Genomic DNA, 21,983 nt, shown 5'->3' with positions numbered 1-21,983 from the left:
TGCTCCTTGCAATGTTCCTTCTGTTTGGCTGAAAGCTTCTCAGTCTTCAGGGCTTGGCTTGGTGTCATCTCTCAGGGAAGAGGCGAGGTGAGCGGTTAGCACCTTGAAGGTCCCTCCTCATGGCACTTATCACATGGGCTTGTGAAGGTCTGTCATGGTCCTGAGTCCTTCACAAGAACACGAGCTTTTAAGAAACAACAGCAGACTTTGAGGTGATCCTTGATGTCTGTTATAGATTGAACTATGTGCCCTAAAAAAGTTCTAATGCCTGGACCTACAAATATGACCTTGGGTTGATATGTTGTGTCATTCAGTCATCCGGGTTGAAACTCTGTCCTGTCCTGTCCCACCCTTGGGATCTCTGCCATGCTCACACTCACTGTGGCAATCCCTGTCAAGCCAGCTTCCCGAGGGTCTTCCTCTCTTTTGCTGACCCTCCACTTTTCCCAGCATGGTGGCTTACCCCAAGGACGGACCCTTCCTGACAATGTACCCAAAGTATGTGAGGTGGGGTTTCACTACCCTTACCTTTTTTGGTTTTAACATTTTATTTTAGCATTTCATTACATTTAGTTTTTCCACTTTAAAAAAAAATCCTTATATTCATACAAGTTGAGTTGTTGTAGTTTCCCTCCAAAGGAGTGTTGGTGACAAAATGCATAGTGTGTTAAACTTCCACAAGGTTGGTGGTTCACTATACAGAGGTCCTTGAAAAACCACTTTCCCAGTAATGATTTCTTGACTGCTGCTCCCGTGAGGGTTGACTGGGGAGCCAAGTAAAATAGAGCCCTATCAGTGAAAGAGTACTGACTATAAAAGAACGAACAAATCTGTCCTGGAGGAGTTGCAACCAGGGCCCTCCTTCAAAGCAAGGATGATGAAATGTGAACTCACAAACTCTGGGTACATTGTCAGGAGGGCCCAGTCTTGGAAAAAGATATCATGCTAGGAAAGATGAGGGTAGGCGGAGGAGAGGAGGACCCTCAGGCAGTGACAGCAGCAGAAGGCGAATTGCGATGGAAGGGCATGGCAGAAACTGTGGTGACAGAGCAGGACGGGGCAAGGGTCCGATCTACTGTTTATAGAGTTGCGTCTCTGTAAAGCTGTAGTTGAACAACAATATCATAAAGGTGCCCGTGTGATGCACCTTCTTGGTACATCAGCCCGAGGAAACAAAGACAGTGCCCCACAGACCCTGACTCTTGCTGTTGTGGTTGTTAAGTGCTTCCGAGGGGGTTGTGACTCAGTATTCCCGTGTGCAGCAACAGAACAAAGCACTGCCCAGTCCTGCACCAAGCTCACCATTGTTACATTTGAGCCTCTTCTTTTTTTTTGTAAGTTTTTTAAAATTCATTTTAATAAGCATTTACAGAGATTTTGGATTTCCATTCATTCATTGCTGCACTTTTCTCCCTGCCTACCACCCCCACCAGTTCGCTCCCCTCTCAGAAAAGAAAAAGAGAAAAAAAAATTCCTTCATTGGTATACAATTCCTCCATCCCTTCCCCCGCCCCAAGTACAGTTCTCTATGCAACCTTAATTCTGGATTCCTGTGCTAACCATAATACTCAATCATATATCGCCTCTAATCTGTTCTTTCCATCATCTGTTTTAATACAGTATACATAATTTATCCAGTTTCTTCTCAGTCTTACCCCAACCCCCCAATGTCAGACCCATTCTACAACAGTGGCACCATGCAGTATTTGTCCCTTTGTGACTGAGATACTTTGCTCAGCATAATGTCTTCCAGGGTCACCCATTTTGAATAATATTGCATGAGTTCCTTGTTTTTCAATTTGAGCGTCTTCTTGCAGCCACGGTGTCAGGCTGTCCCACTGAGGTCCTCATTCTCACTGAGCTTCCACTTCTCTGTGTTTGTTAAGTGCCATCGAGTTACCTCCAAAGCACAGTGACCCCGTGTCCATAGGCTGGTCCTGCCCTCGTAATTGGCGCTACACTTGTGCCCACGGCCGCACCCTCTGTGTCAACCACTCCAGCCAGAGAATGTCCTTGTTTTCACTGACAAATTTATTAAGCAGAGCCTGGCCCTTAGGGCACTTAGCAAGTGTGTGTGCGGAGTGAACACATATGAATTAGGGGAGCAGTGAACAAGTGAGTGAGTGAATGAATGAAGGAGTCTGCACTGGCTCCAATGCCTTCATGCTGCTCACAGACCCAGACCTCAACTGCTCAACCCGACCACCACTTTCCAGAGCCCCTGACCTGCTCCCAACTCTCCTCTTTTCTGATCTTATGACCCCCTTTTGTTCAGCTTCGTTCAGTCACTCATTCATTCAGAAAACACTTCTGAGTGCCCACTAGGTGCCAGGTACCTTTCTAGGTTTGGGATTTTTTTGTTTTTAAAATAACATTTTTCTTTTCTAATGGTTTACTTACAAAATTAGTGTACATTGTTTTTCACACCGGATATTTCCCATTACCTTTATCCACCTCTCCTTCTGCTCATCAAATTGTGGGACTCTATAATTAAACCTCTGGTTGGCTCCTCCCAGGGTTTCTGTGACTTCTTGCTGCCAGAGCGTGGTGGTGCATGGTGCGTGCGCAGGTCCTATGGCAAGTTTTTGGAGTCAAGTGCTTTTTTGGGCTTGTGTTTGATATGCAGGACTGCAATCAGGACTGCCTGCAGCCCTTGGGCCAGGTCCAAATTGTTTTCCTGTCAAACATTCTTCTAGGTGGTATAGCACTGGTCTGTGCGTTGCTGTACAGAGGTTAACTTGTGGTTGCTGTGATGCTGAACACTGGGACAGTGATGTGCCAAATGTGGTAATGTGTACCCATGGTGGACAGTGTTGGCTGGAGCTTCCCAACTAAAACAAGCCTGGAAGCAGGAGCGGCATCCACTTCCGAAATGGCTTGCCTCCAAAAACTCTATGTATGAACAGTGCTCAGGCCTTTCGTTCATAGGGTCTCTATCAGTCATCTATGACTGGATGACACCTAACAACAACAAGAACATGATTAAACCCTTCCCCCCATCTTCACTGCTCTGCCCTCACCATCCCCACCCCAGATCCTCGTACACGCTCTACAATAATGGTTTTATACAGTATTTGCCCTTATGGGACTGAGTGAGTTCACTCAGCATAATGCTCTCCAGTCCCTCCCAAGTTAAGTAGTAATTTACAAAATCATTGCTCCTGAGTGCTGCATAGTTCCTTGGTGTGAATGTACCAGAGCTTCTCAATCCATTTGATTGTGGTTGGACATCTGGGCTGCTTCCATGTTCTTGCGATAGCGAATAATGCTGCTATGAACATTGGTGTACAACTCTCTGTTTGTGCCTCAGTTCTCATTCTCTTGGGGTAGGTTTCCGAGATATGCTTACCTCAATCCACTGGAAGACATAACAGTCAGTTGGAAGTCATAGCCTTTTGGAGAAGGCAGATAACAAGCAAGACAAGAGGAAAACTATATAATGCAGTAGACATTGTTAGATGTGGAAGAGGAAAATCAAGGAGGAAGAGGAAATGAGGGAACAAGTCATGTGACTATTCAAGGACAAGCATTTCAAAAAGAAGGGAACTGCCAGTGCAAAGGTCCTGAGGCAGAAACAGAGCATATTCAAGGGACAGCTAGGAGAACAATGTAGCTATAGGAGAGTGTGCAGGAAGTAGACTCAGGAAGAGGAGAAAGAGGTTTGGGAGTCTCTTTCTCAAAAGATCCCAGCCTAGAAAACCCTCTGGGGCAGTTATAGTCCATCACTATGATGGGATCATTATGAATTTAAATCATATTGATGGTACCTAAAAACAATGCCAGGCTTTAGAAAGAAACACTGTAGACATTGTGGCATGGTGTGACTTGGCATGATGACTTCAGCAATGGGCTCTAGAGTGTCACAGATGATGAGAATGCCACGGGATAGGGCAGGGTTCAGGCTGGCTATTCATAGGATCACTATGAACTTGTCTCAACAGCACCTAACAACAACAGACACTGTGGGGAGAAGGGTGGAGGGAGACCAGTTTGGAGACTGGACCCAGGACGTGGCCATGGAGCTGGTTAGATAAGGCCAGATTTAGCTGGATTTGGAAAGCAGAGCCAACAGATAGGATATGAGTGAGGGGGGAAAGTGAAGTGGGATAAATCTGGGGTTCCTGGCCTGATCGATGGGGATGTTGCCAGTGAGCCTCTACTAGGGGCTCAGTTCTCCCCCATGGAGTGAGGCTCAGCCTCCTCTTTCTGACTCTCTTTGTTCTCTCTGTCATGCCCTCTGCCCCAGTAACCCCAGGCAGTAGAACACTTAGCCTGTCCCAGAATCCCAGATGGCACCTGTAAAAAGGCCCAGGTATTCCCCTGACCATCATCAAGTCTTAGTACTTCAAGCAACAAACATACTCTGGCCAAGAGGAAAACCCAAATAAACCAGAGTCAACTGTCCAAAGAAGAGAAGATACTGTGTCTGCTATAGCAGGAGCCAGGCCAGCAAGCCAGCATCCATACCATGAACACAACGTCCAGGAGGCTCAGGCTCAAGCAGCTACAGGAAGATACAAAATCCCCTGTGTCCTAAGACAGGGCAATCTTCCCAGGCAAGGAAACATTTGAACTTGAACTAGGTGAAGTCTACCAGGAGACCATAGAAGGAACAGCTAGAGCTCAAGTAGGAAAGCAGAAAACCTGGTTAGAAGCTAGTCCTCCGGGTCTGTGAAGGGTTTGGCCCATGACTGATGGAGTCTAGAAGGCATTACCAAGTTGGCCAGAAAGAATTTGGATCTGGGAAGGATGAGAGCAAAGAGAGAAAAGTCCGAGATACTCTTGGAGAAAAAAAAAAAAGTTTGCAACTCAGAATATATTCAAAAGAGAAGATCAAAGTCAAAGATGGTCAAAGTCAGGTCCTAAGAATGACTGAACACCATTAGCCTATGAGAGAGATGACCGAGGAGACCCCAACAGCTATACTTCTCCCTTAAACCCAAATTCTGGCTCACCTATGGATGTTGGTTTCTAGCTCAGTGGCCTTGGACAAGTCTCTGCACCTCTGAGCTTCCGATTCCTCCTCTAAGTAAGATAAGGGTATTTGGGGTTACAATGGTAGAAAACCCAACTTACGCTATCTTGGGCAATGTTGCTGTTAGGTGCCATTGTGTTGAGTACTACTCAGAGCAACCCTATGAACAACAGATCCGAAGCCTGTCCTACGCTGTGCCATCCTCATCGTCTCTGACACACTTGAGCCCATTGTTGCAGTCACTGTGTCAATCCAGCTCCTTGAAAGTCTCCCTCTCCTTTTCTGGTCCTCCACCTTTCTGGGCATGATGTCCTTCTCTAGGGAATAGGCTCTCTTAGCAACGTGTCCAAAGTGTATGAGACACAGCTTCACCCTCCTTGCCTCTAAGGAGCACTCTGAGTGTGCTTTTGCCAAGACATATCTACCGTGCACTCCTGGCCGTCGTCCATAGGATATTCAGTACTCTTCTCCAGCACCGCAGCTCAAAGGCATCAGTTCTTCTTCTGCCATCCTTATCCATCATCCAGCTCTCAGATGCAATAGTACACATAACTAACTCAAGAAATTGAAGAGTAGAGAGGTAAAACTGCTTTCTAGAGAAATTCATGAGCTTAGAAAGGGGTCCAAAGACCCAGTTTTTCGATCTTCTTACCCTACTTTTTGTAAGGTCCAGCTTCCCCTGAAACTGACTGGCTTTGTGGTCCCACACATGTTGCCCTGAGGTAAGAATCTATAGTCTTTATAGTTCCAGGAGAAAGTGGCTTTGTTCAAAGAGAAACTACGGGATTCCGTCTGCCTGGTCATATGTACCTACCCCTGAGTCAATCACTGCAGTCTAGCAAAAGCCACGTAATGACTGGCTTGGTCTAGGTCACACACTCCAGTCCTGGAAGGAGAGACAGTCAACTCCTCTAGGACCACTTAGCTACCCCCTTAAGCAACCAGGGACTGCTGGGTAGGATGGAAGGGAAATGGATGTTGAGAGGCATCATTGTAGGTCCACCTCCAGTCAGTGGTTCCTATGGGTTGTTGTTATGTGTCATCAAGTTGCCTGTGACTCATAGCAACCCTATGTACAACAGTTCTAAATTCTGCTCTATCCTGAGCCAACCTTATTGTCTCTGACACACCTAACCCCGTTACCCAAGTCACTGAGACAATCCATCTCATCGAGGGTCTTCTTCTCTTGTGCTGTCCCTCCTCCCTCCCAAGCATGATGTCCCTCTCCAAGGACTGGTTCCTCCTTGCAACATGTCCTAAGTATGTCAGATGAAACTTCAGAATCCTTGACTCCAAGGAGCAGCCAGATTTCACCCTCTCCAGGATGAACCTGTTTGTTCTCTTAGCAGTCCATGATATATTCAATACTCTTCTCCAGCACCACAGCTCAAAGACATTAATTCTCCTTTTATCATCCCTAGTCATTGTCCAGCTTTATGATGCACAGCAAGTGATTGTGAAGAACATGTCCTGGACCAGGCACACCTTAGTCTCCAGAATGACATCATTGCTCTTCAGTACTTTGGAGAGATCTCTGACAGCAGACTTTCCCAACGCAATTAATCTTTTGATTTCTGGCTTCTGGTACTAAGAGTGTTGATTGTGGAGCCAAACAAACTAAAGTGCTTAACAATCTCAATCTCTTCACTGGCTATTATGATCGCTGACAACTGGCCCAATGGTGAGAATCTTTGTTTTCTTAATGTTGAGCTTCGACCTATATTTAAGGTTGTAGTCCTTGACCTTCTGCAGCAAGCGCTTCAGGTCCTCCTCAATTTCGGCAAGCAAGTTTGTGTCATCTGCATAATGCAGATTGTTGATGTATAACTCAGGTTGTTGACGAGTCTTCCTCCAATCCTGATGTCACACTTCTGCTCATAGAGTCCAGCCTCTCAGATGATTTCTTCTGTATATGCATTGAAAAGGCATGGAGATAGGACACATCCCTGGCATACATCCTTCCAGATTTTAAATCATGCAATGTTTCCTTGCTCTGTTCTGATAACTGCCTTCTGGTCCAAGCATAGGTTTTGCATAAGCACAAGCAAGTGTTCCGGGATTCCCATTCTTTTGAATTAGCCACAATTTGTTGTTATCTACATAGTCAAATGCCTTTGCATAGTCAATAGAACACAGGTAGACATTCCTCTGGTAGTCTCTGCTTTCAGCCAAGATCCATCTAACAATAGCTATAATATCCCTAGTGCCAAGACCTCTTCTAAACCTAGCCTGCACACCTGGTAGTTCTCTTTGATATGCTGTTCCAGTCATTCTTGGATAGTTTTGGTTGCATGTGTAAGGATTAGACTAATGTATATAAAATCGATAATAGGTTCTTCTTGAAAGGCAATTACCCTTTTTGTTGCATAGAGTCTGTAACAAGAACAAGGGTCACATGGAGACAGCCATATCTGATCTGTACAAGCTTCACAGAGGGGAACTGTCTCCATCAACAGCATCAACAGCATAAAACCCATCCCCATGAGGTCAGACACGTTTCCCACACTCCCATACCCCTTTCTACTCATCTCAACATCAACCTTACTGTTTTACTGGGTCCAGACTCTAATGTGACCGCTCACAGACCACCCAGAACTGTACTGGGGTAGTTAAAAGGCTATGATCCAGATAAGTAGCAGAATGCAGCCAGAATGGATTCCACAATGCTCTCGCAGGGACCTCAGCCTTGAGCCTCATGACTTAAGACCAAGTGTTACGGAGTTCTTAGTCCTGTGAATTATGGCCCTCCCACCCTCAGGTGTCCAGCAAACTTTGGCAAAAGTTCTTAGCTCCTAGCCCAATGGGGCAGCAGTCCCAAGGTCCCATCTCCTTTCAGGTGTCTGGTTAGGCTATGGCTACTGCTGTAGGTATAAGCAGAGAAAGAATTTCTGGGCCCAAAGGACGAGTTCCATTCTCTTGCTTCTTCTTCACTTGTGAAGAAGATCTAATTCTCTTGCAACTAGATTGCTCAATTTGATGGCAAGACTAGCCAATCACCTTATGGACTGGTGAGACTAGCCAATCTCTTTGTGGAATGATAGATAGCCAAGCCCCTTGTGGAGGTTAACATGCCTCATTTGCATATTCCTACCCACATACCTGGCAAAGTCAAGCAATGGCTAGGAAAGTGATATTGAAAGATAAACTCCTCAGACAACAATATGACAAAAAGGAATAAGATTGAATTAAGTTGTGGCTCCAAAGGGTACAACTATGATCCATGAATAGAAATGTAAGGAAATGAGGTTTTGATTCAATAGAAAGGATTTTCTAATGCCTAGAACTGTCTTCAATGAGCCTCCCATCACCGGGGAGAACAAGAAATGGAGAGAAACTGCTCTAGTAAGACGTGTGGCGTGTGTACCACAATGGCTTGGTGTTACTATGATCCAGGAAACTGGGTTACCAGTATTTCAAATACCAGCAGGGTAACCCAAAGTTGATACATTTCAGCAGAATTTAAATACTAGGAAGAAAGGCCTGGGGATATCCTTCTGAACATCAACCAAGGACACACCTACAGATCGTAACAGAACACTGTTTAATTCACTTGCTTTGGAAACATAATCAGACGTGATCTCTCACTACTGGAGAGCATCATGTTTGGTTTAGTAGAGAACTAGGGAGGGTTCTTTTCAGATGCCATCTTCCCTTGAAGACTTTCCTGGTTATCTTCCTACAGGCTGAAGCCCCCACCACACTGCAGTCAGCAGGCCGGGAAGACAGACCCTCCCATGGACCACTATGGTTCCTCTGTGCTGGCTGTCCAGACAGAGTCATACGGGTCTTACCAGAGGGACAATGGTGGTTCTGGCCCCTTGAGGTTCAGACCAGTCGTGTGACCCTGGCAGGCCCTGCAGCCTCTTGGAGCCCCCTCTTTCCTCACCATCTGTAAAATAAGGACTATCATAAAACAAACAAACAAACAATTGTTGTCACATTGACTCTGACTCATGGTAGCCCATGTGGGTGTTAGAGTAGAAAGGTGCTCCACAGGGGGTTTGCTAGCTTGCTTTTCAGTGGATTGCCAGAGTTTTTGTCCAAGGCATCTCTGAGTGGACTTGGACCTCCAACCTTTTGGTTATCAACCAAGTACTTTAACTGCACTATCCACGGACACTTTCCATTTTAGAGTTGGAGAAATGCGTACTCAGAACACTAAGTAATGGGTCCAACTCAAAAGTGGAAATGCTGGCATTGAACTTGAGATCTCTTTGACCCCCCCCATCCCCCACCCCCAGCCCTAGTCCTTTCTCAGGAGAACTTGGAAAACAAGAAGGAAGAGCATTCATTTCACCCAAGGAAGCTTTATTCACAAGCATTTATTAAATGCCTAATGTGCCCAGTCGTTAGTTAGAGAGAACACAGTACAGCGGGTTGAAGCTCTAGAGAAGTAGCGGAGAAGAGGTGCAGAGAAGTGAGACAGCTGGTGAATAATGAATGTCTGGGCAACGCCACACCTCTCACTCCAAGCCTTGCCCAAGCCCACCAGTCGCTGAATTGAGCGGGAACCTTTAGATACCCATTGTGACCACCAGGTGGCAGATGTGAGCTGCTAAATTTGACTTGGTCCTTGAAGATCAATGGGTCATCTTGGGTCCTTTCAAGGAATCGAGTGCCCTGCCGAGCAAAACATCTCCACAGAAAGAGAAGAGTGTGTGTGATGCAAAAAAAGAGAGATGGCAAATCGGAGACCAGGGTGAGGTGGAAAAGGCAAGGCTCCATTTCAGGTTGAGCAAGCCCATCTCCAGCACCCAGGCTTTACAGCTAGGGCCCTCTGTCCTGGACGCCGGGGGACACTGCTAGGTCTTCCTCATGGTGTAGCCCTGGATCATGCTGTTGAAGTAGGCAGGCGTGTTCCGCTCTGGGTAGGACAGAATCATGTAGCACTTGGGCCCGAAGTAGCCCAGGCTGATACCCAGGAGGTTGAGCACCGTGACCGCAAAGTCCAGGATGGTGACCAGCACACCCTCATAGACGGACATGAAGGTGCAGAGGGTGGTGGACGAGATGAAATAGAAGGTCATGCTCAGGGTGATGAACTTGGCCTCGTTGTAGTTGGTGGGCAGCTCCTTGCCCATGTAGGCGAAGCTGAAGCCCGCCACCGAGAGGACCAGGTCCAGGCTGGTGTTGAGCAACAGCCCTTTGCGGAAGTTGGGGTTGCAGGAGAGGATCATGACCTTGGGGTCGTCGGGGTCAGCGCGGGCGGTGGGGATGAAGGTCGCGGCCAGCGCGTTGCTCACCACGATGAACACCTTGAGCGAGGTGATGGCCACCACGAAGACGTAGGGCCCATGGCAGCGGACCCAGTAGCTGTAGGCGCGAGGGAGGCGCCGGGCCATCTTGAAGACACAGACGATCTGAAAGGAGCGCACGGTGATGCAGGAGATGCAGATGGTGAAGCAGAGGGTGAAGAGGCCCTGGCGGCAGAAGCAGGTGAAGACCGTGGGCTGCCCCACGTACACGGGCAGCGCCAGGTATGCCACCAGCAGTGGCGCCAGCATCAGGAAGCACATGTGCCCCCCGGCCGAGCGGACCATGGGCGTCTGGAAGTGTCTCCAGAAGACAGCCAGGATGGTCAGGGTGCAGAGGAAGCCCAGGATGGCCAGCAAGGTCACTACGATGGTGGGCGCCTCATCCCACTCAAGGAAGGCCAGCCGGCGCTTGTAGCAGGCCACGTCATTCTTGTCGGACCACTCGTAAAGGGGGCACGGCTGGCAGTCAAATTCATCTGCAAGAGCCCACATCAACTCCCATCAGCTAAACCCAACTTCTAAATGCCTGTGTATTCTTCTTGTACTGCACCTGGCCCGATCTCAGGGCTGGACAGAGACCTAAGGGTCTCTCCCAACACTCACCGCGCCCCTTACATGCAATGACTCATGAAACCCCCACCGCAGCTCCATTTCCCAGATGAGGAAATTGAGGCTCAGCTAGGTTTAATCACTTGTCCAAAGTCATAAAGCTTAGAGCGAAGGAGCAAGAATTTATATAACTGAAATCTCTTTGGCTCAAAACCTAGTAACTATAAACTTTCTCTTCTAAGATATCACTCTCTGATGGGAGAGGAATGCAGTCATTCTCCCAAAGAACTCATCCAATAAAATTCTTTACAGCATCCTCTGTGATTGGCACCAGGGGTGGCAGGTTATGAAAGACTTGGAAAAAACTCAGCCCCTGGTTCCAAGCTATTGGGAGAAGAAAACTCAAAAGTTATTGTCATCAAGTTGGAACTAACTCACAATTTACTTTTCAGTGAGTTTCCACAGGAAGAAATTCTCTCTCTCTTCTCTCTCTCTCTCTCTCTCTCTCTCTCTCTCTCTCTCTCTCTCTATCTATCTATCTATCTCTCTATCTCGTCTGTGTTTCTGTGTATTCGAATTGCCAGAGAGGCATGGCCTTTGGATTAACAGCATGACACCCTTTGGCTGAGTGCCTGCTCCGCTAGGCACATAGGAAATGCTTGCAATGGGAGAGATTTTAATATATTTCATTCCCAAATCAGTAAAGCCAAGGACGTAAAAAAGTTGGGACTCCAATTTTGAATTATGCTCAACACTAACGTGATCAGAAAGACTCTTTCTTTGATCCCATTGCCCTGTAATTAACATTCTCCAGGGAAGAAAGTTCATTCTTCTAACCCAGAAATCATACAACAAACACTCAATGAGAAGCCACTATATGCTCCAAACTATACTAGATACTTAGAAAGTCAGAGAGGTAAATGCCCTTTGCTTGCCTTGGTGGCTCAGACTATGGGGAGTTGTACTGGGTCACATTTCTCTGGTGGTTCCAGTCTACCAGTGAACCCATGGGAGGAAGATGGGCAATCACCTCCTGTGTGATTTACAGTCTCAGAAACCTGCTAGATGGTCTGTCAGCTATGAGATAGTTCTGACTCAGTAGCAATGAGAGAGAAAGGGAGAGGGGAGTCCCTTGCTTGCTTGAAATGTTCCTCCCATTAGGAAATCCATTCGTTCATCTCTTCATTCACCTAGTGGCTATCTCCTGGCTGGACATCCCAGGGAGTGTGTGTGTATTTTTATGTGTGAATAGTAGGGATTAGTCACAATTTACCAGTTTCCTTTGGAGAGTGTTGGCCCCTCTTGCTCCCTGTATTGAGGAGTTTCCTCTCTCAGGTATTGAAGAGATACTAGGGGAATCAGACATGAGCCCTCATCTTTGGACACTTGTGCCTTCCTAAGGGAGGCACTAGAGATTCTCTCAAAGAGGAAGTGTCCTGAAGACACCGGGACAGTGCTGGGGCAGAGGCAGGATGCTGAGAGGTACCTGATTGGTTGAGGAAGGATCCAGGAAGGCAGTCGATGCACTCGAAGCAGCAGGGGTGGAGGCCCACGGGCTTCTTCTTCTGTCCAGCCTGGCATCTCTTGGAGCACATGGATGAAGGGACCTGCCGGGAGGAGGCCGAAACAACCTGAGCTCACGTCTCCCACACTCAGATGACTCTTCCCTCGTCTCCCCCATCAGCCGGATGTTCATGAGAAGGAATCATCAATAGGAGGAGAACTTTGTAGGACATCTGTAATGTTGTTTGCCAGGATCGAACCCAGCTTTCTCTGGTAACAACACCCTTAGACCATTAGCAGATTTTTCTAAGGTTGTTAAGCATGTAAGGAACGACCCTGGGACTGACATCAGACCTTTTGTCTCTAGATGGGACAAGCCCAAAGATGGTGCTGAGAGATGAAAAGTACTTAAGATCCTGGGTCCCTCCTTGCCTGAAGTGTCAGTATGTCCATACAGTTTTCTATGACTGGAGGGAATAAACTAACTCATGCTACATCACTTTCTACCATCTGCAACCCAGAGTCATAACGAACTCAACTTCATAACAGGGACAGTGTTTTTCAAATGAACAAGAGCACGTAGATGGTGACCACATCTTCTTTTTCATTTGGTTTTGGTTTTAAAGAATAAAAATTTATTTTCTTTCAATTCTAGAGCATGTCAATTGCTTTCATGTTTCATTTCCAGAGCCTGGGAAAATATCTCGCACAAAGGAGACATCCAATATTTGACTGATGAATGAATGGATGGATGGATGAATGAATGGACAGACTACAAGAAGAGGTGATCAATAGTGCATGCAATGGAATAGACGTGTGCAGGAGTCAGGTATGAGAGAGAGGAAGCCTGATGGAGGAGAACCACCCTCCAAAGACTTGTCTTCAGCACCATAAAAACATGAGGGCAGTGGGAGCCAATCATGGTTATTGAATGAAGGAGCGATTACATGTGTGATTGTAGAAAAAGAATTCTTATGGACAGTCAATTAAGAAGACATTGCAAGAAAACACATAACAAAGATCAAAGGTCCCTGGGGGGGGGGGGAAACAATTGTAGGACTCTTGACTCCAAAGTCACTCTCTTCTCCTCTCTCAAAGTTCTGCTGTCAAGTTCCACTCCCTAGTCTCTCCTGTACATGGCTGTCAAATGATGTTCTGAAGTCTTGTTCTCTTCCCTGAAACTTCTTCATGGAAAAACCTTAGTTACTCTGTCTCCAGCAAAAGTAAAAATCGGATCCCCTGCTGGGCTTCCGCACCTTCTGTGGTCTTCACTGCCTCCCTCTGTGATATACAAACACACACACCTTATCCAAACCTACTCTCCACTTACGCTAGCCATACATCCTCCTTCTCCCAAATTCATCTCCTGATTATTGCTGTTATTAGGTGCTGTCAAGTGGAGTATTGCGACCCTATGAACAACAGGCTTGAAGTCTGTCTTATCCTGTGCTGTCCTCTTCATCTCTGACACATTTGAGTCCATTGCTTCAGTCATTGTGTCAATCCATCTAATTGGGGGGTACTCTCTTTCACTGACCCTCCATCTTTCCAAGCCTTTTCCAAGGAATAACCTCTTCTAGAAACATGTCCAAAGTATGAGAGATGGAGCGTTGCCATCTTTGCCTCCAAAGAGTGCTCCGGCTTTCTAAGACATAACTGTTTATTTTTTTGACAATCTGTGGGATCCTTAAGCACCACAACTCAAAGGTATCAACTCTTCTTCCATCATCCTTATTCATTGTCCTGCTCTCAGATGCACAGTAGGTGATTGAAAAGACCATGGTCTGAATCAGATGCAACTCAGTCTTCACGCTAACATCATTACTCTTAAGTATTTTGGAGATGTTCCTGACAGCGGACTTCCCCAGTGTAATGCATCTCCTGATCTCCTGACTGCTGGTACCAAGGAAACTGACTGTTGATTCAAGCAAGATTAACTCATTGACCACTTCAACCCTTTCTCCGTCTATCATGATGTTGTCTGTTGGCTCACGGTAAAAATATTTTTTTCTTAATGTTGAGATGTAATCCCAATCACAGGTCACAATTCTTGATCTTCTGCAGCAAGCATTTTAAGTCTTCACTTCCAGCAAGGAAAACTATCATCTGCATAATGCAGAGGTTTTTTGTGGATTTTTTAATTGATATTTTAATGAAAGTTTACAGAAAAGTTAGATTTCCATGCATTCATTGTTGCATATTTTCCTCCCTACCCCCACCCCCATTTGCTTTTCTCTTTAAAAAGATTCTTTCATTGTTGCACAATTCCCCCCCTCCCCTATGCCCTGTCCAGTTTGCTATGCACCTTTTATTCTGGATTGTTCTCATACAAACAATACCTAGTCATATATTTCTTTTAGACAGTTCTTTCCCTCATCTATTTGGTTGCAGTGTTCAGTAGTTATCCCCTCTTTTCTTCATTTCCCCCAACCCTCATGACAGTCCTGTTTTATAGCAGTGGCATTATACAGTATTTGCTCTTTTGTGACTGAGATATTTCACTCAGCATAATGTCCTCCAGTGTCACTCATTTTGTATAATATCTTATGAGTTCCTTGTTTTTCAGTGCTATGTAGTATTCTATTGTGTGAATATACCACAGCTTCTCTACCCATTCATTTGTTGATAGGCACTACGGTAATGTAAGTTATCGATTAGTCTTCTTCTGATACTGATACCTGATCCTCTTCACAGAGTCCAGCTTCACAAATTATTTTCTCAACATGCAGATTAAATATGTTTGGTGAAAGATACATCCCTGACACATACCCTTCCTGATTTTAAATCATGCAGTGTCCCTTGTTCTATTCAGACAACAACATCTTGATCTTGGTTAGATTTCACATGAGCATAATTAGGAATTCGCATTCATAATTCATAATTATGTAATTCTCATTCTTCTCAATGTTAGCCATAGTTTGTCATGCTCCCCAGAGTCAAACGTCTTCACATAGTCAATAAACACAGACATTCTTCTGGTACGTCTCTTTACTGTTGTTATTGTTGTTGATTGTCTTTGAGTAAAACTCATAGCTACCCTATGAACAAAAGGCCTGAAGCCCCTCTACAACTATGGACATTTATCAAAGTTCATAGAGCTTCCGGAGGCATATTGTTTAGGAAATGGATGCCATTCTTGCTTCCAACTACACCCTTCTATATCTCCCATGTAACCAAGTTAAACCTACTTCTTACTCTTGGACTCTCATTCTGACATTCATTAAGAAGTTATTGAGGGTTATCAGTACAGTACCACTAAAGAAAAGGAAGACACAGAGAAATGAATAAGAATTTAGTCAACTAGCTTTGTAGTCAAGATGTTTGATGGAGTGCCTCAGTTCTGGGCTGAGATGAGCCTTGATCCTGGTGGAGACAAAGTCTCTAAGCCCAAACTGTAGCAGCATGGTAGCTGCTTGGCTGGACATGGCTGCTGCAGGGTTTTCAGGTGATTTAATGCTTTACAACATTACAACATATTTCAATTTATTTAATGCATGTGGGAACTGGAGTAAAACAATTTCTTTTCCAAAAGCTACCAAAATCTGCCTTCAGTGGTGGCTACTGCCTTCAAGTCAAGCATGACCCATAGTGACCCTATGAACAAAAGGCCTGAAGGCCCTCTACAACTATCAACATTTATCAAAGTTCATAGAGCTTCTGGAGGCATGTTATTTAGGAATTGGATGCCACTCTTGCTCCCAAACCTTCCTTAAACTGTCTTAAACTGGGAGCTTCAACAAATACTGTCCACCATGGGTAACCGTTATGCCATTTGACACCCCAATGGCACAAGGTTCAGAGTCACAGTAACCCCAGGTTACCTCAGTACAACATATTGACAGAAGAGTGCTGTACCACTTAGAAGAATGCTCCTCAAAAAAACAGTAACAACCATTTTTAGATACAAAGACCCTCCCTGAGGTCTTGTTAATTCTAAACATGAGGTTTAAATAAAAAACAACCAATAGAGTATGCTGCTATTGTTATGTGCCATTGAGTCCCCTGCGATGTATAGCGATCCTATGCACAGCAGCTCTGAACCCTTTCTTGTCCTGAGCCAGTCTCACTAATTCTTACATACCAAGCCCCATCACTCCAGATACTGTATCAATCCATCTCATCTGGAGTCTCCCTCTCCTGTACTGCCCATCCACCCTTCTGAGCATGATGTCCTTCTCCAAGGACCTATCTCTCCTGGCCACGTGCCTAAAATAAGTGAGGCAGAGCTTCAAAATCCTAGCCTTCAAGGAGAGACTTGATTTTACCCTTTCCAAAATAAACCAATTTACTTTCTTGTAGTCCATGGTATGTTCAAGACTTTCTCCAGCACCACAACTTGAAGGCATCTATTCTTCTTCTGTCAGCCTTAGTCGTTGTCTAGTTCTCTGAAGCATAACTAGTAATTAAGAAAACTATGGCCTGGATTAGGCACACCTTTGTATCTAGATTGACATTGTTGCTCTTCAGCACTCTGGAGAGGTCCATAACAGCAGATTAGTCCCAATGCAATTCATCTTTTTATTTCCTGACTGCAAGTGTTAAGAGTGTTGATTGTGGATCTGAGCAAGCTGTAATTGCTAACAGCCTCAATCTCTTCTCTATCTATCTTGGTACAGCCAGTTGGCCCAGTGGTGAAAATCTTTGTCTTCTTGATGTTGAACTTCAATCCATAGTGAAGACTATAATCCTTGACCTTTTGCAGTAAGTGCTTGAGGTCGTCTTCAGTTTCAGCAAGCAAGGTTGTGTCATCTACATAATGTAGACTGTTAATGAGTTTTCCTCCAATCTTGATGTCACACTCCTCCTCATAAAGCCCTGCCTCCTGAATTATCTGTTCTGCATACATATTGAAAAAGTATGGGGACAGGATGCATCCCTGAAACACTCCTTTCCTGATTTTGAACCATGCAGTGTTTCCTTGCTCTGTTCTGAAGACTGTTTCTTGGTCCAAGTATAGGTTTCATATAAGCACCATCAAGTGTCCTGATTCCCATTTTCCTCAAGGTTAAACACCACAATTTGTTGTGATCCACACAGTCAAATGCCTTTACAGTCAATGAAACACAGATAGAAACACAGATAGACATTCTTCTGGTACTCTCTGCTTTCTGCCAAGATCCATCTGACATTGGCAATAATGTCCCTAGTGCCACGACCTCTTCTAAACCCACTTTGTATTTCTGGTAGTTCACTGTCAATGTACTGGTCAAGTCTTTTCTGGATAATCTTCAGTATGGATTGATGCTCAATATCAAGAAAACAAAGATTCTCACCACTGGTCCAATTGGCAGCATCATGATGGATGGTGAAGAGATAGAGATTGTTAACAGCTTCAATTTGCTTGGCTCTACAATCAACATTCTTGGCACCAGCAGCTAGGAAATTAAAAGATGAATTGCACTGAGAAAATCTGCTGTCAGAGACCTCTCCAAAGTACTGAAGAGCAACGATGTTAGTCTGGAGACTAAAGTGTTCCTGATACAAGCCATAGTCTGCAATCACTTGCTATGCATCAGAAAGCTGGACAATGACTAGGGATGGTAGAAGGAGAATTGATACCTTTGAGCTTTAGTGCTGGAGTATTGAACATACCATGGACTGCTAGGAGAACAAACAAGTTCATCTTGGAGAGCGTGAAGCCAGGCCGCTCCTTGGAGGCAAATATTCTAAAGCTTTGTTAGACATACTTTGTACATGTTCCAAGGCGGGATTGGCCCTTGAAGAAAGACGTCATGCTTGGGAAGGTGGAGGGACAGTGCAAGAGAGGAAGACCCTCAATTAGATGGATTGATTCAGTGACGGGGGTAATGAGGGTCGATGTATCAGAGACAATAAGATTGGTATAGGATAGAGCAGAGTTTAGGTCTGTTGTACATAGGGTCACTATGAGTCACAGGCAACTCGATGGCACATAACAACAACAACAGGATTATGCCAGTGTGTGATATTAGTGATATTGTCCAATAATTTCTACACTCTGTCAGGTCACCTTTTTTTGGAATGAGAATAAATATGGATCTCTTCCAGTCAGTTGGCCAAGTAGTTGCCCTCCAGGTTTCTTGGCACAACTTGGTGAGCACATCCAGAGCAGCATCTGTTTGCTGAAATACATCAATTTTTATTCCATCAAATCCTGGGGCTTTATTTTTTTGCCAAGTTGTTCAGAGCAGCCTGAACTTCCTCCTTCGTACCATTTTCTCTTGATCGTATGTTGTTTCTTAAAATTCTACTTTCTTTTAATGTTTCCTGGATCATTCAATATTCTGCCCATAGCTTCCTTAAGCATTGCAACTCATGGCTTACATTTAGTCTTTCGTTCTTTCAGCTTAATAAATGCTGAGCAAGTTTGGCCCTTTTGATCAGAAGATGCCAGCTTTTGGCACATTTCATTATAATATTTTGCTTTGTCTTCCTGAGTGGTCCTTTGAAATCTTCTATTCAGGTCATTAACTTCTTGATTTCTTCCCTTTGCTTTGGCTTCTCGGCGCTCTAGTGCAACATTCAGAGTCTCTTCTGACATCCATTTTGGCCTTCTTCCTTCTTTGTAATAACTTTTTGCATTCTTCATGAACAATATTCTTGATATCTTCCCACAACTTATCTGCTCTTCGTTCATTAGTGTTCAAAGCCTCAAACCTATTCCTGAGTTGGTTTTTAAATTCATGGGAGATAGATTCAAGGTGAAATTTTTATTCCTGTGGATATGATTTAACCTTCTTTAGTTTTGATTTGAACTTGCATATAAACAGTTGATGGTCTGTTCCACAAACAACACCTGGCCTAGTTTTCACTGCTGATAGTAAACATCTTCAGTGGTTCCTTCCACAGATGTAATTATTCTGATTCCTGTGCATCCCATTAGATGAAATCCATGTGTATAACTTCCATTTATGTTTCTTTTTTTACTAGTTTATTTACAAAATTCTAATACAAATTCGAACAAATTCTATCAATTTCTCTCATCATCCCCACTCCATCAAAGTGTACAACCCAATGATTAATCCCCTTGTATATCTATATCCCTCTGCTTCCAGCCTCTCCCATCCCTTCTGGATCCTTATACTCATTCTACAATAATTGTCTTATACAATATTTATCCTTGTGGGACTGAGTTAGTTCACTCAGCATAACATTCTCCAGTCCTTCCCAAGTTAGGTAATAATTTACAAAGTTATTGCTCCTGCGTGCTACATAGTATTCCATTGTGTGAATGTACCATAATTTCTCAATCCTTTCTTTTTTGGTTGGACATTTGGGCTATTTCCATGTTCTTGTGATGGTGAATAATGCTGCTATGAACATTGGTGTACAAATCTCAGCTCTCATATTCTCAGGGTATATTCCAAATAGTGGAATAGGTGGGTCATACAGAATTTCTATGTACAGCTTTTTGAGGAAGTGCCAAACTGCCTTCCAGAATGGTTCCACCATTTTACAATCCAACCAACAAGGTATAAGAGTTCCTTTCTCACCACATCCTCTCCAACATTTATTACTTGCTGCCTTGTTAAACTTTGCCACTGTTACTGGAGTGAGATGGTACCTCCTTGTGGTTTTTATTTGCATCTCTTATAGTTAGTGATTTTGATCATGTGTCTGTTTGCCATTTGAATATCTTCCTCTGTGAAAATTCTTTCCATGTCTTTTGCCCATTTTGTAATTGGGTTATCAGTCTTTTTCTTGTGGAGGCCCAGGAGTATTCTGTAAACTTTTGTTATAAGACTCTTGTCTGAGATGGTATTACCAAATGTTTGTTCCCAGCCTGTAGGCTTTCTTTTCACCCTGTTGGAAAAAAATTTTTATGTGCACAGAGATTTAATCTTTAGAAGGTCTCATGCATCAGTTTTATCCTCTTTAGATTGTATATTTCTGTTTGTATTTGGCAGTCTCTTTAGACCTTGTGCTAGCACTTCTAAGCTTGATCCCAGTTTGTCTCTTATGAACATTATGGTTTGGGGCTTTACTCCCAGGTCTCTGATCCATCTTGAGTTGATTTTTGTGTATGGTGTGAGATGTGGATCCTGTTTCAGCTTCCTGAAGGTGGAAGTCCAGTTTTGCCAGCACCATACCTTATAAAAGGTGTTTGCTATGAATAAATCATTGATTGTACAGAATTCTATTATTCTATCCCCAGCCTCATTTCTGTCACTAAGCCCATCTTTTCCGAATACTGATCCTTCTTCCTCATTTCCAATTTTTTTATTCCTGTCACCCCTTATTATTAATGCATCTTGATTATAGGAACACTAAATGACAAAATGGGAAGTAGCATCAATACTGAATGTAAGCCCTACTTCAATAAGGGAAGAAGAGATGTTTGCCCAATTGTGCTCTCTGAAGTCACTCAGACCAGGGTCTCCTGACATGGCAGTCCAAATCAATGATGCTAAAGAATTAATAGAAAGTCAAACTAAAAAATGAAGTAAATATATAGTTGTTGTTGTTGTTGTTGTTGTTGTTGTTATGTGCTGTCGAGTCGCCTGCGACTCATAGCAACCCTATGTACAACAGCCTTAAACCCTGCTCTATCCTGTGCCAATCTCACGGTCTCTGACACACCTACTCTGACTACCCCAATCACAGAGAATGTTAAAATATATATTAGTTTGTATAGATTAATCTGACATTTCATAGCAAAGTGTCTCAAACCTTTTAATTTTTAAATTAAAAAAAATAACCCAAACACAAGTTAACCAGCTAAATCAAAAGCTTTGGCACAGTTCTTGCTTACTTTTAAACACTTTTAGTCAGATTATAGACTAGGTTAGACTAGCTGGATATTGTTGTTTGTAGATAAATATGCACCAGTTGGATAGAAATAGTGCCCATTTAGCAAATCATTTGGTAACTATGTGTATTAGGAACTCTATGAATTAAAACAATGGCAGACTCTATTCTCAGGAAACCCCCAGTCTACTGGGAGACTGAACAGATAAGCTGTATTAATTATAATACAATGTGATAAATGTTATGATAGAATTAACACAAGCCTGCACAACAGGGACTCTTCTTGTCACTGAGAAGAACAGTTGTCCAAGGTCTAAAGAAGCACATTTAAAAAGCTAAGGCTTAGCTGTGTGGGATCTTGGACTTTTAGCTTTGACTCTGACATGAGAAACTGACGCAGATGTTATATTATCACTGGCAGAACTCAGATTTCAGACAGTAAAAATTATATTTTTATGCTAAAACAAAACACAAACCTTGATTTTTTTCAGTCAAGGAACTATTTACATTGTATTCAGCTGGCCCTTTCAAGACACTGACTAATCATATATTGATCCTGTAACTGGTTCTTTTTTGACACAAAATTTTGCAGATATCATCAAATTACAAAAAAATTAAGTGAAGAGAGTCAACAAAGGTGGTGATGTTGTTGTTAGGTGCGGTTGAGAAGAATATGACTCATTGTGATCCTATGAACAACAGATGTGAACTTTGCCCTATCTTGTACCGCCCTCATCATCTTGGCCCTGTTCAAGCTCCCAGCTGCAGTCATCTTGTCAATCCGTTTGGTTGAGGATCTTCATCTTTTCCACTGACCCTCTTCTTTTCCAATTATGATATTTTCCCCCAAGGATTGGTGTCATCTGACAACAATCCCAAAGCATGTGAGGCAAAGTTTCACCATCCTTGTCTCTAGGACACACCCTGGGAGCACTTCTTCCAATATAAGTAAATGAAAGTAAACTCCCTCCCTC

At 43.9% G+C, this 21,983-nt stretch overlaps 1 protein-coding gene across 1 annotated transcript in view; it reads right to left on the bottom strand.

Moving 5' to 3' along the window:
* Positions 1 to 9,777: 9,777 nt before the first annotated feature.
* The window catches only part of LOC102855991 (taste receptor type 1 member 2-like), a 59,795-nt gene continuing 47,589 nt past the window's right edge, over positions 9,778 to 21,983 (bottom strand). The window contains exons 5-6 of the mRNA XM_006883688.1: positions 12,266 to 12,386; positions 9,778 to 10,706 (exon numbers count right to left, since the gene is read on the bottom strand). Coding sequence (XP_006883750.1) covers positions 9,778 to 10,706; positions 12,266 to 12,386 — 1,050 coding nt within the window. The remainder of the gene's footprint in view (positions 10,707 to 12,265; positions 12,387 to 21,983) is intronic.

The sequence above is a fragment of the Elephantulus edwardii genome, unplaced genomic scaffold (assembly GCF_000299155.1).
Source record: "Elephantulus edwardii isolate Elephantulus edwardi_28Jun2011 unplaced genomic scaffold, EleEdw1.0 scaffold00028, whole genome shotgun sequence".
Taxonomy (NCBI): domain Eukaryota; kingdom Metazoa; phylum Chordata; class Mammalia; order Macroscelidea; family Macroscelididae; genus Elephantulus; species Elephantulus edwardii.
Note: the sequence above shows the minus strand (reverse complement) of the source record. Positions and strands in the feature narration are given on the sequence as shown.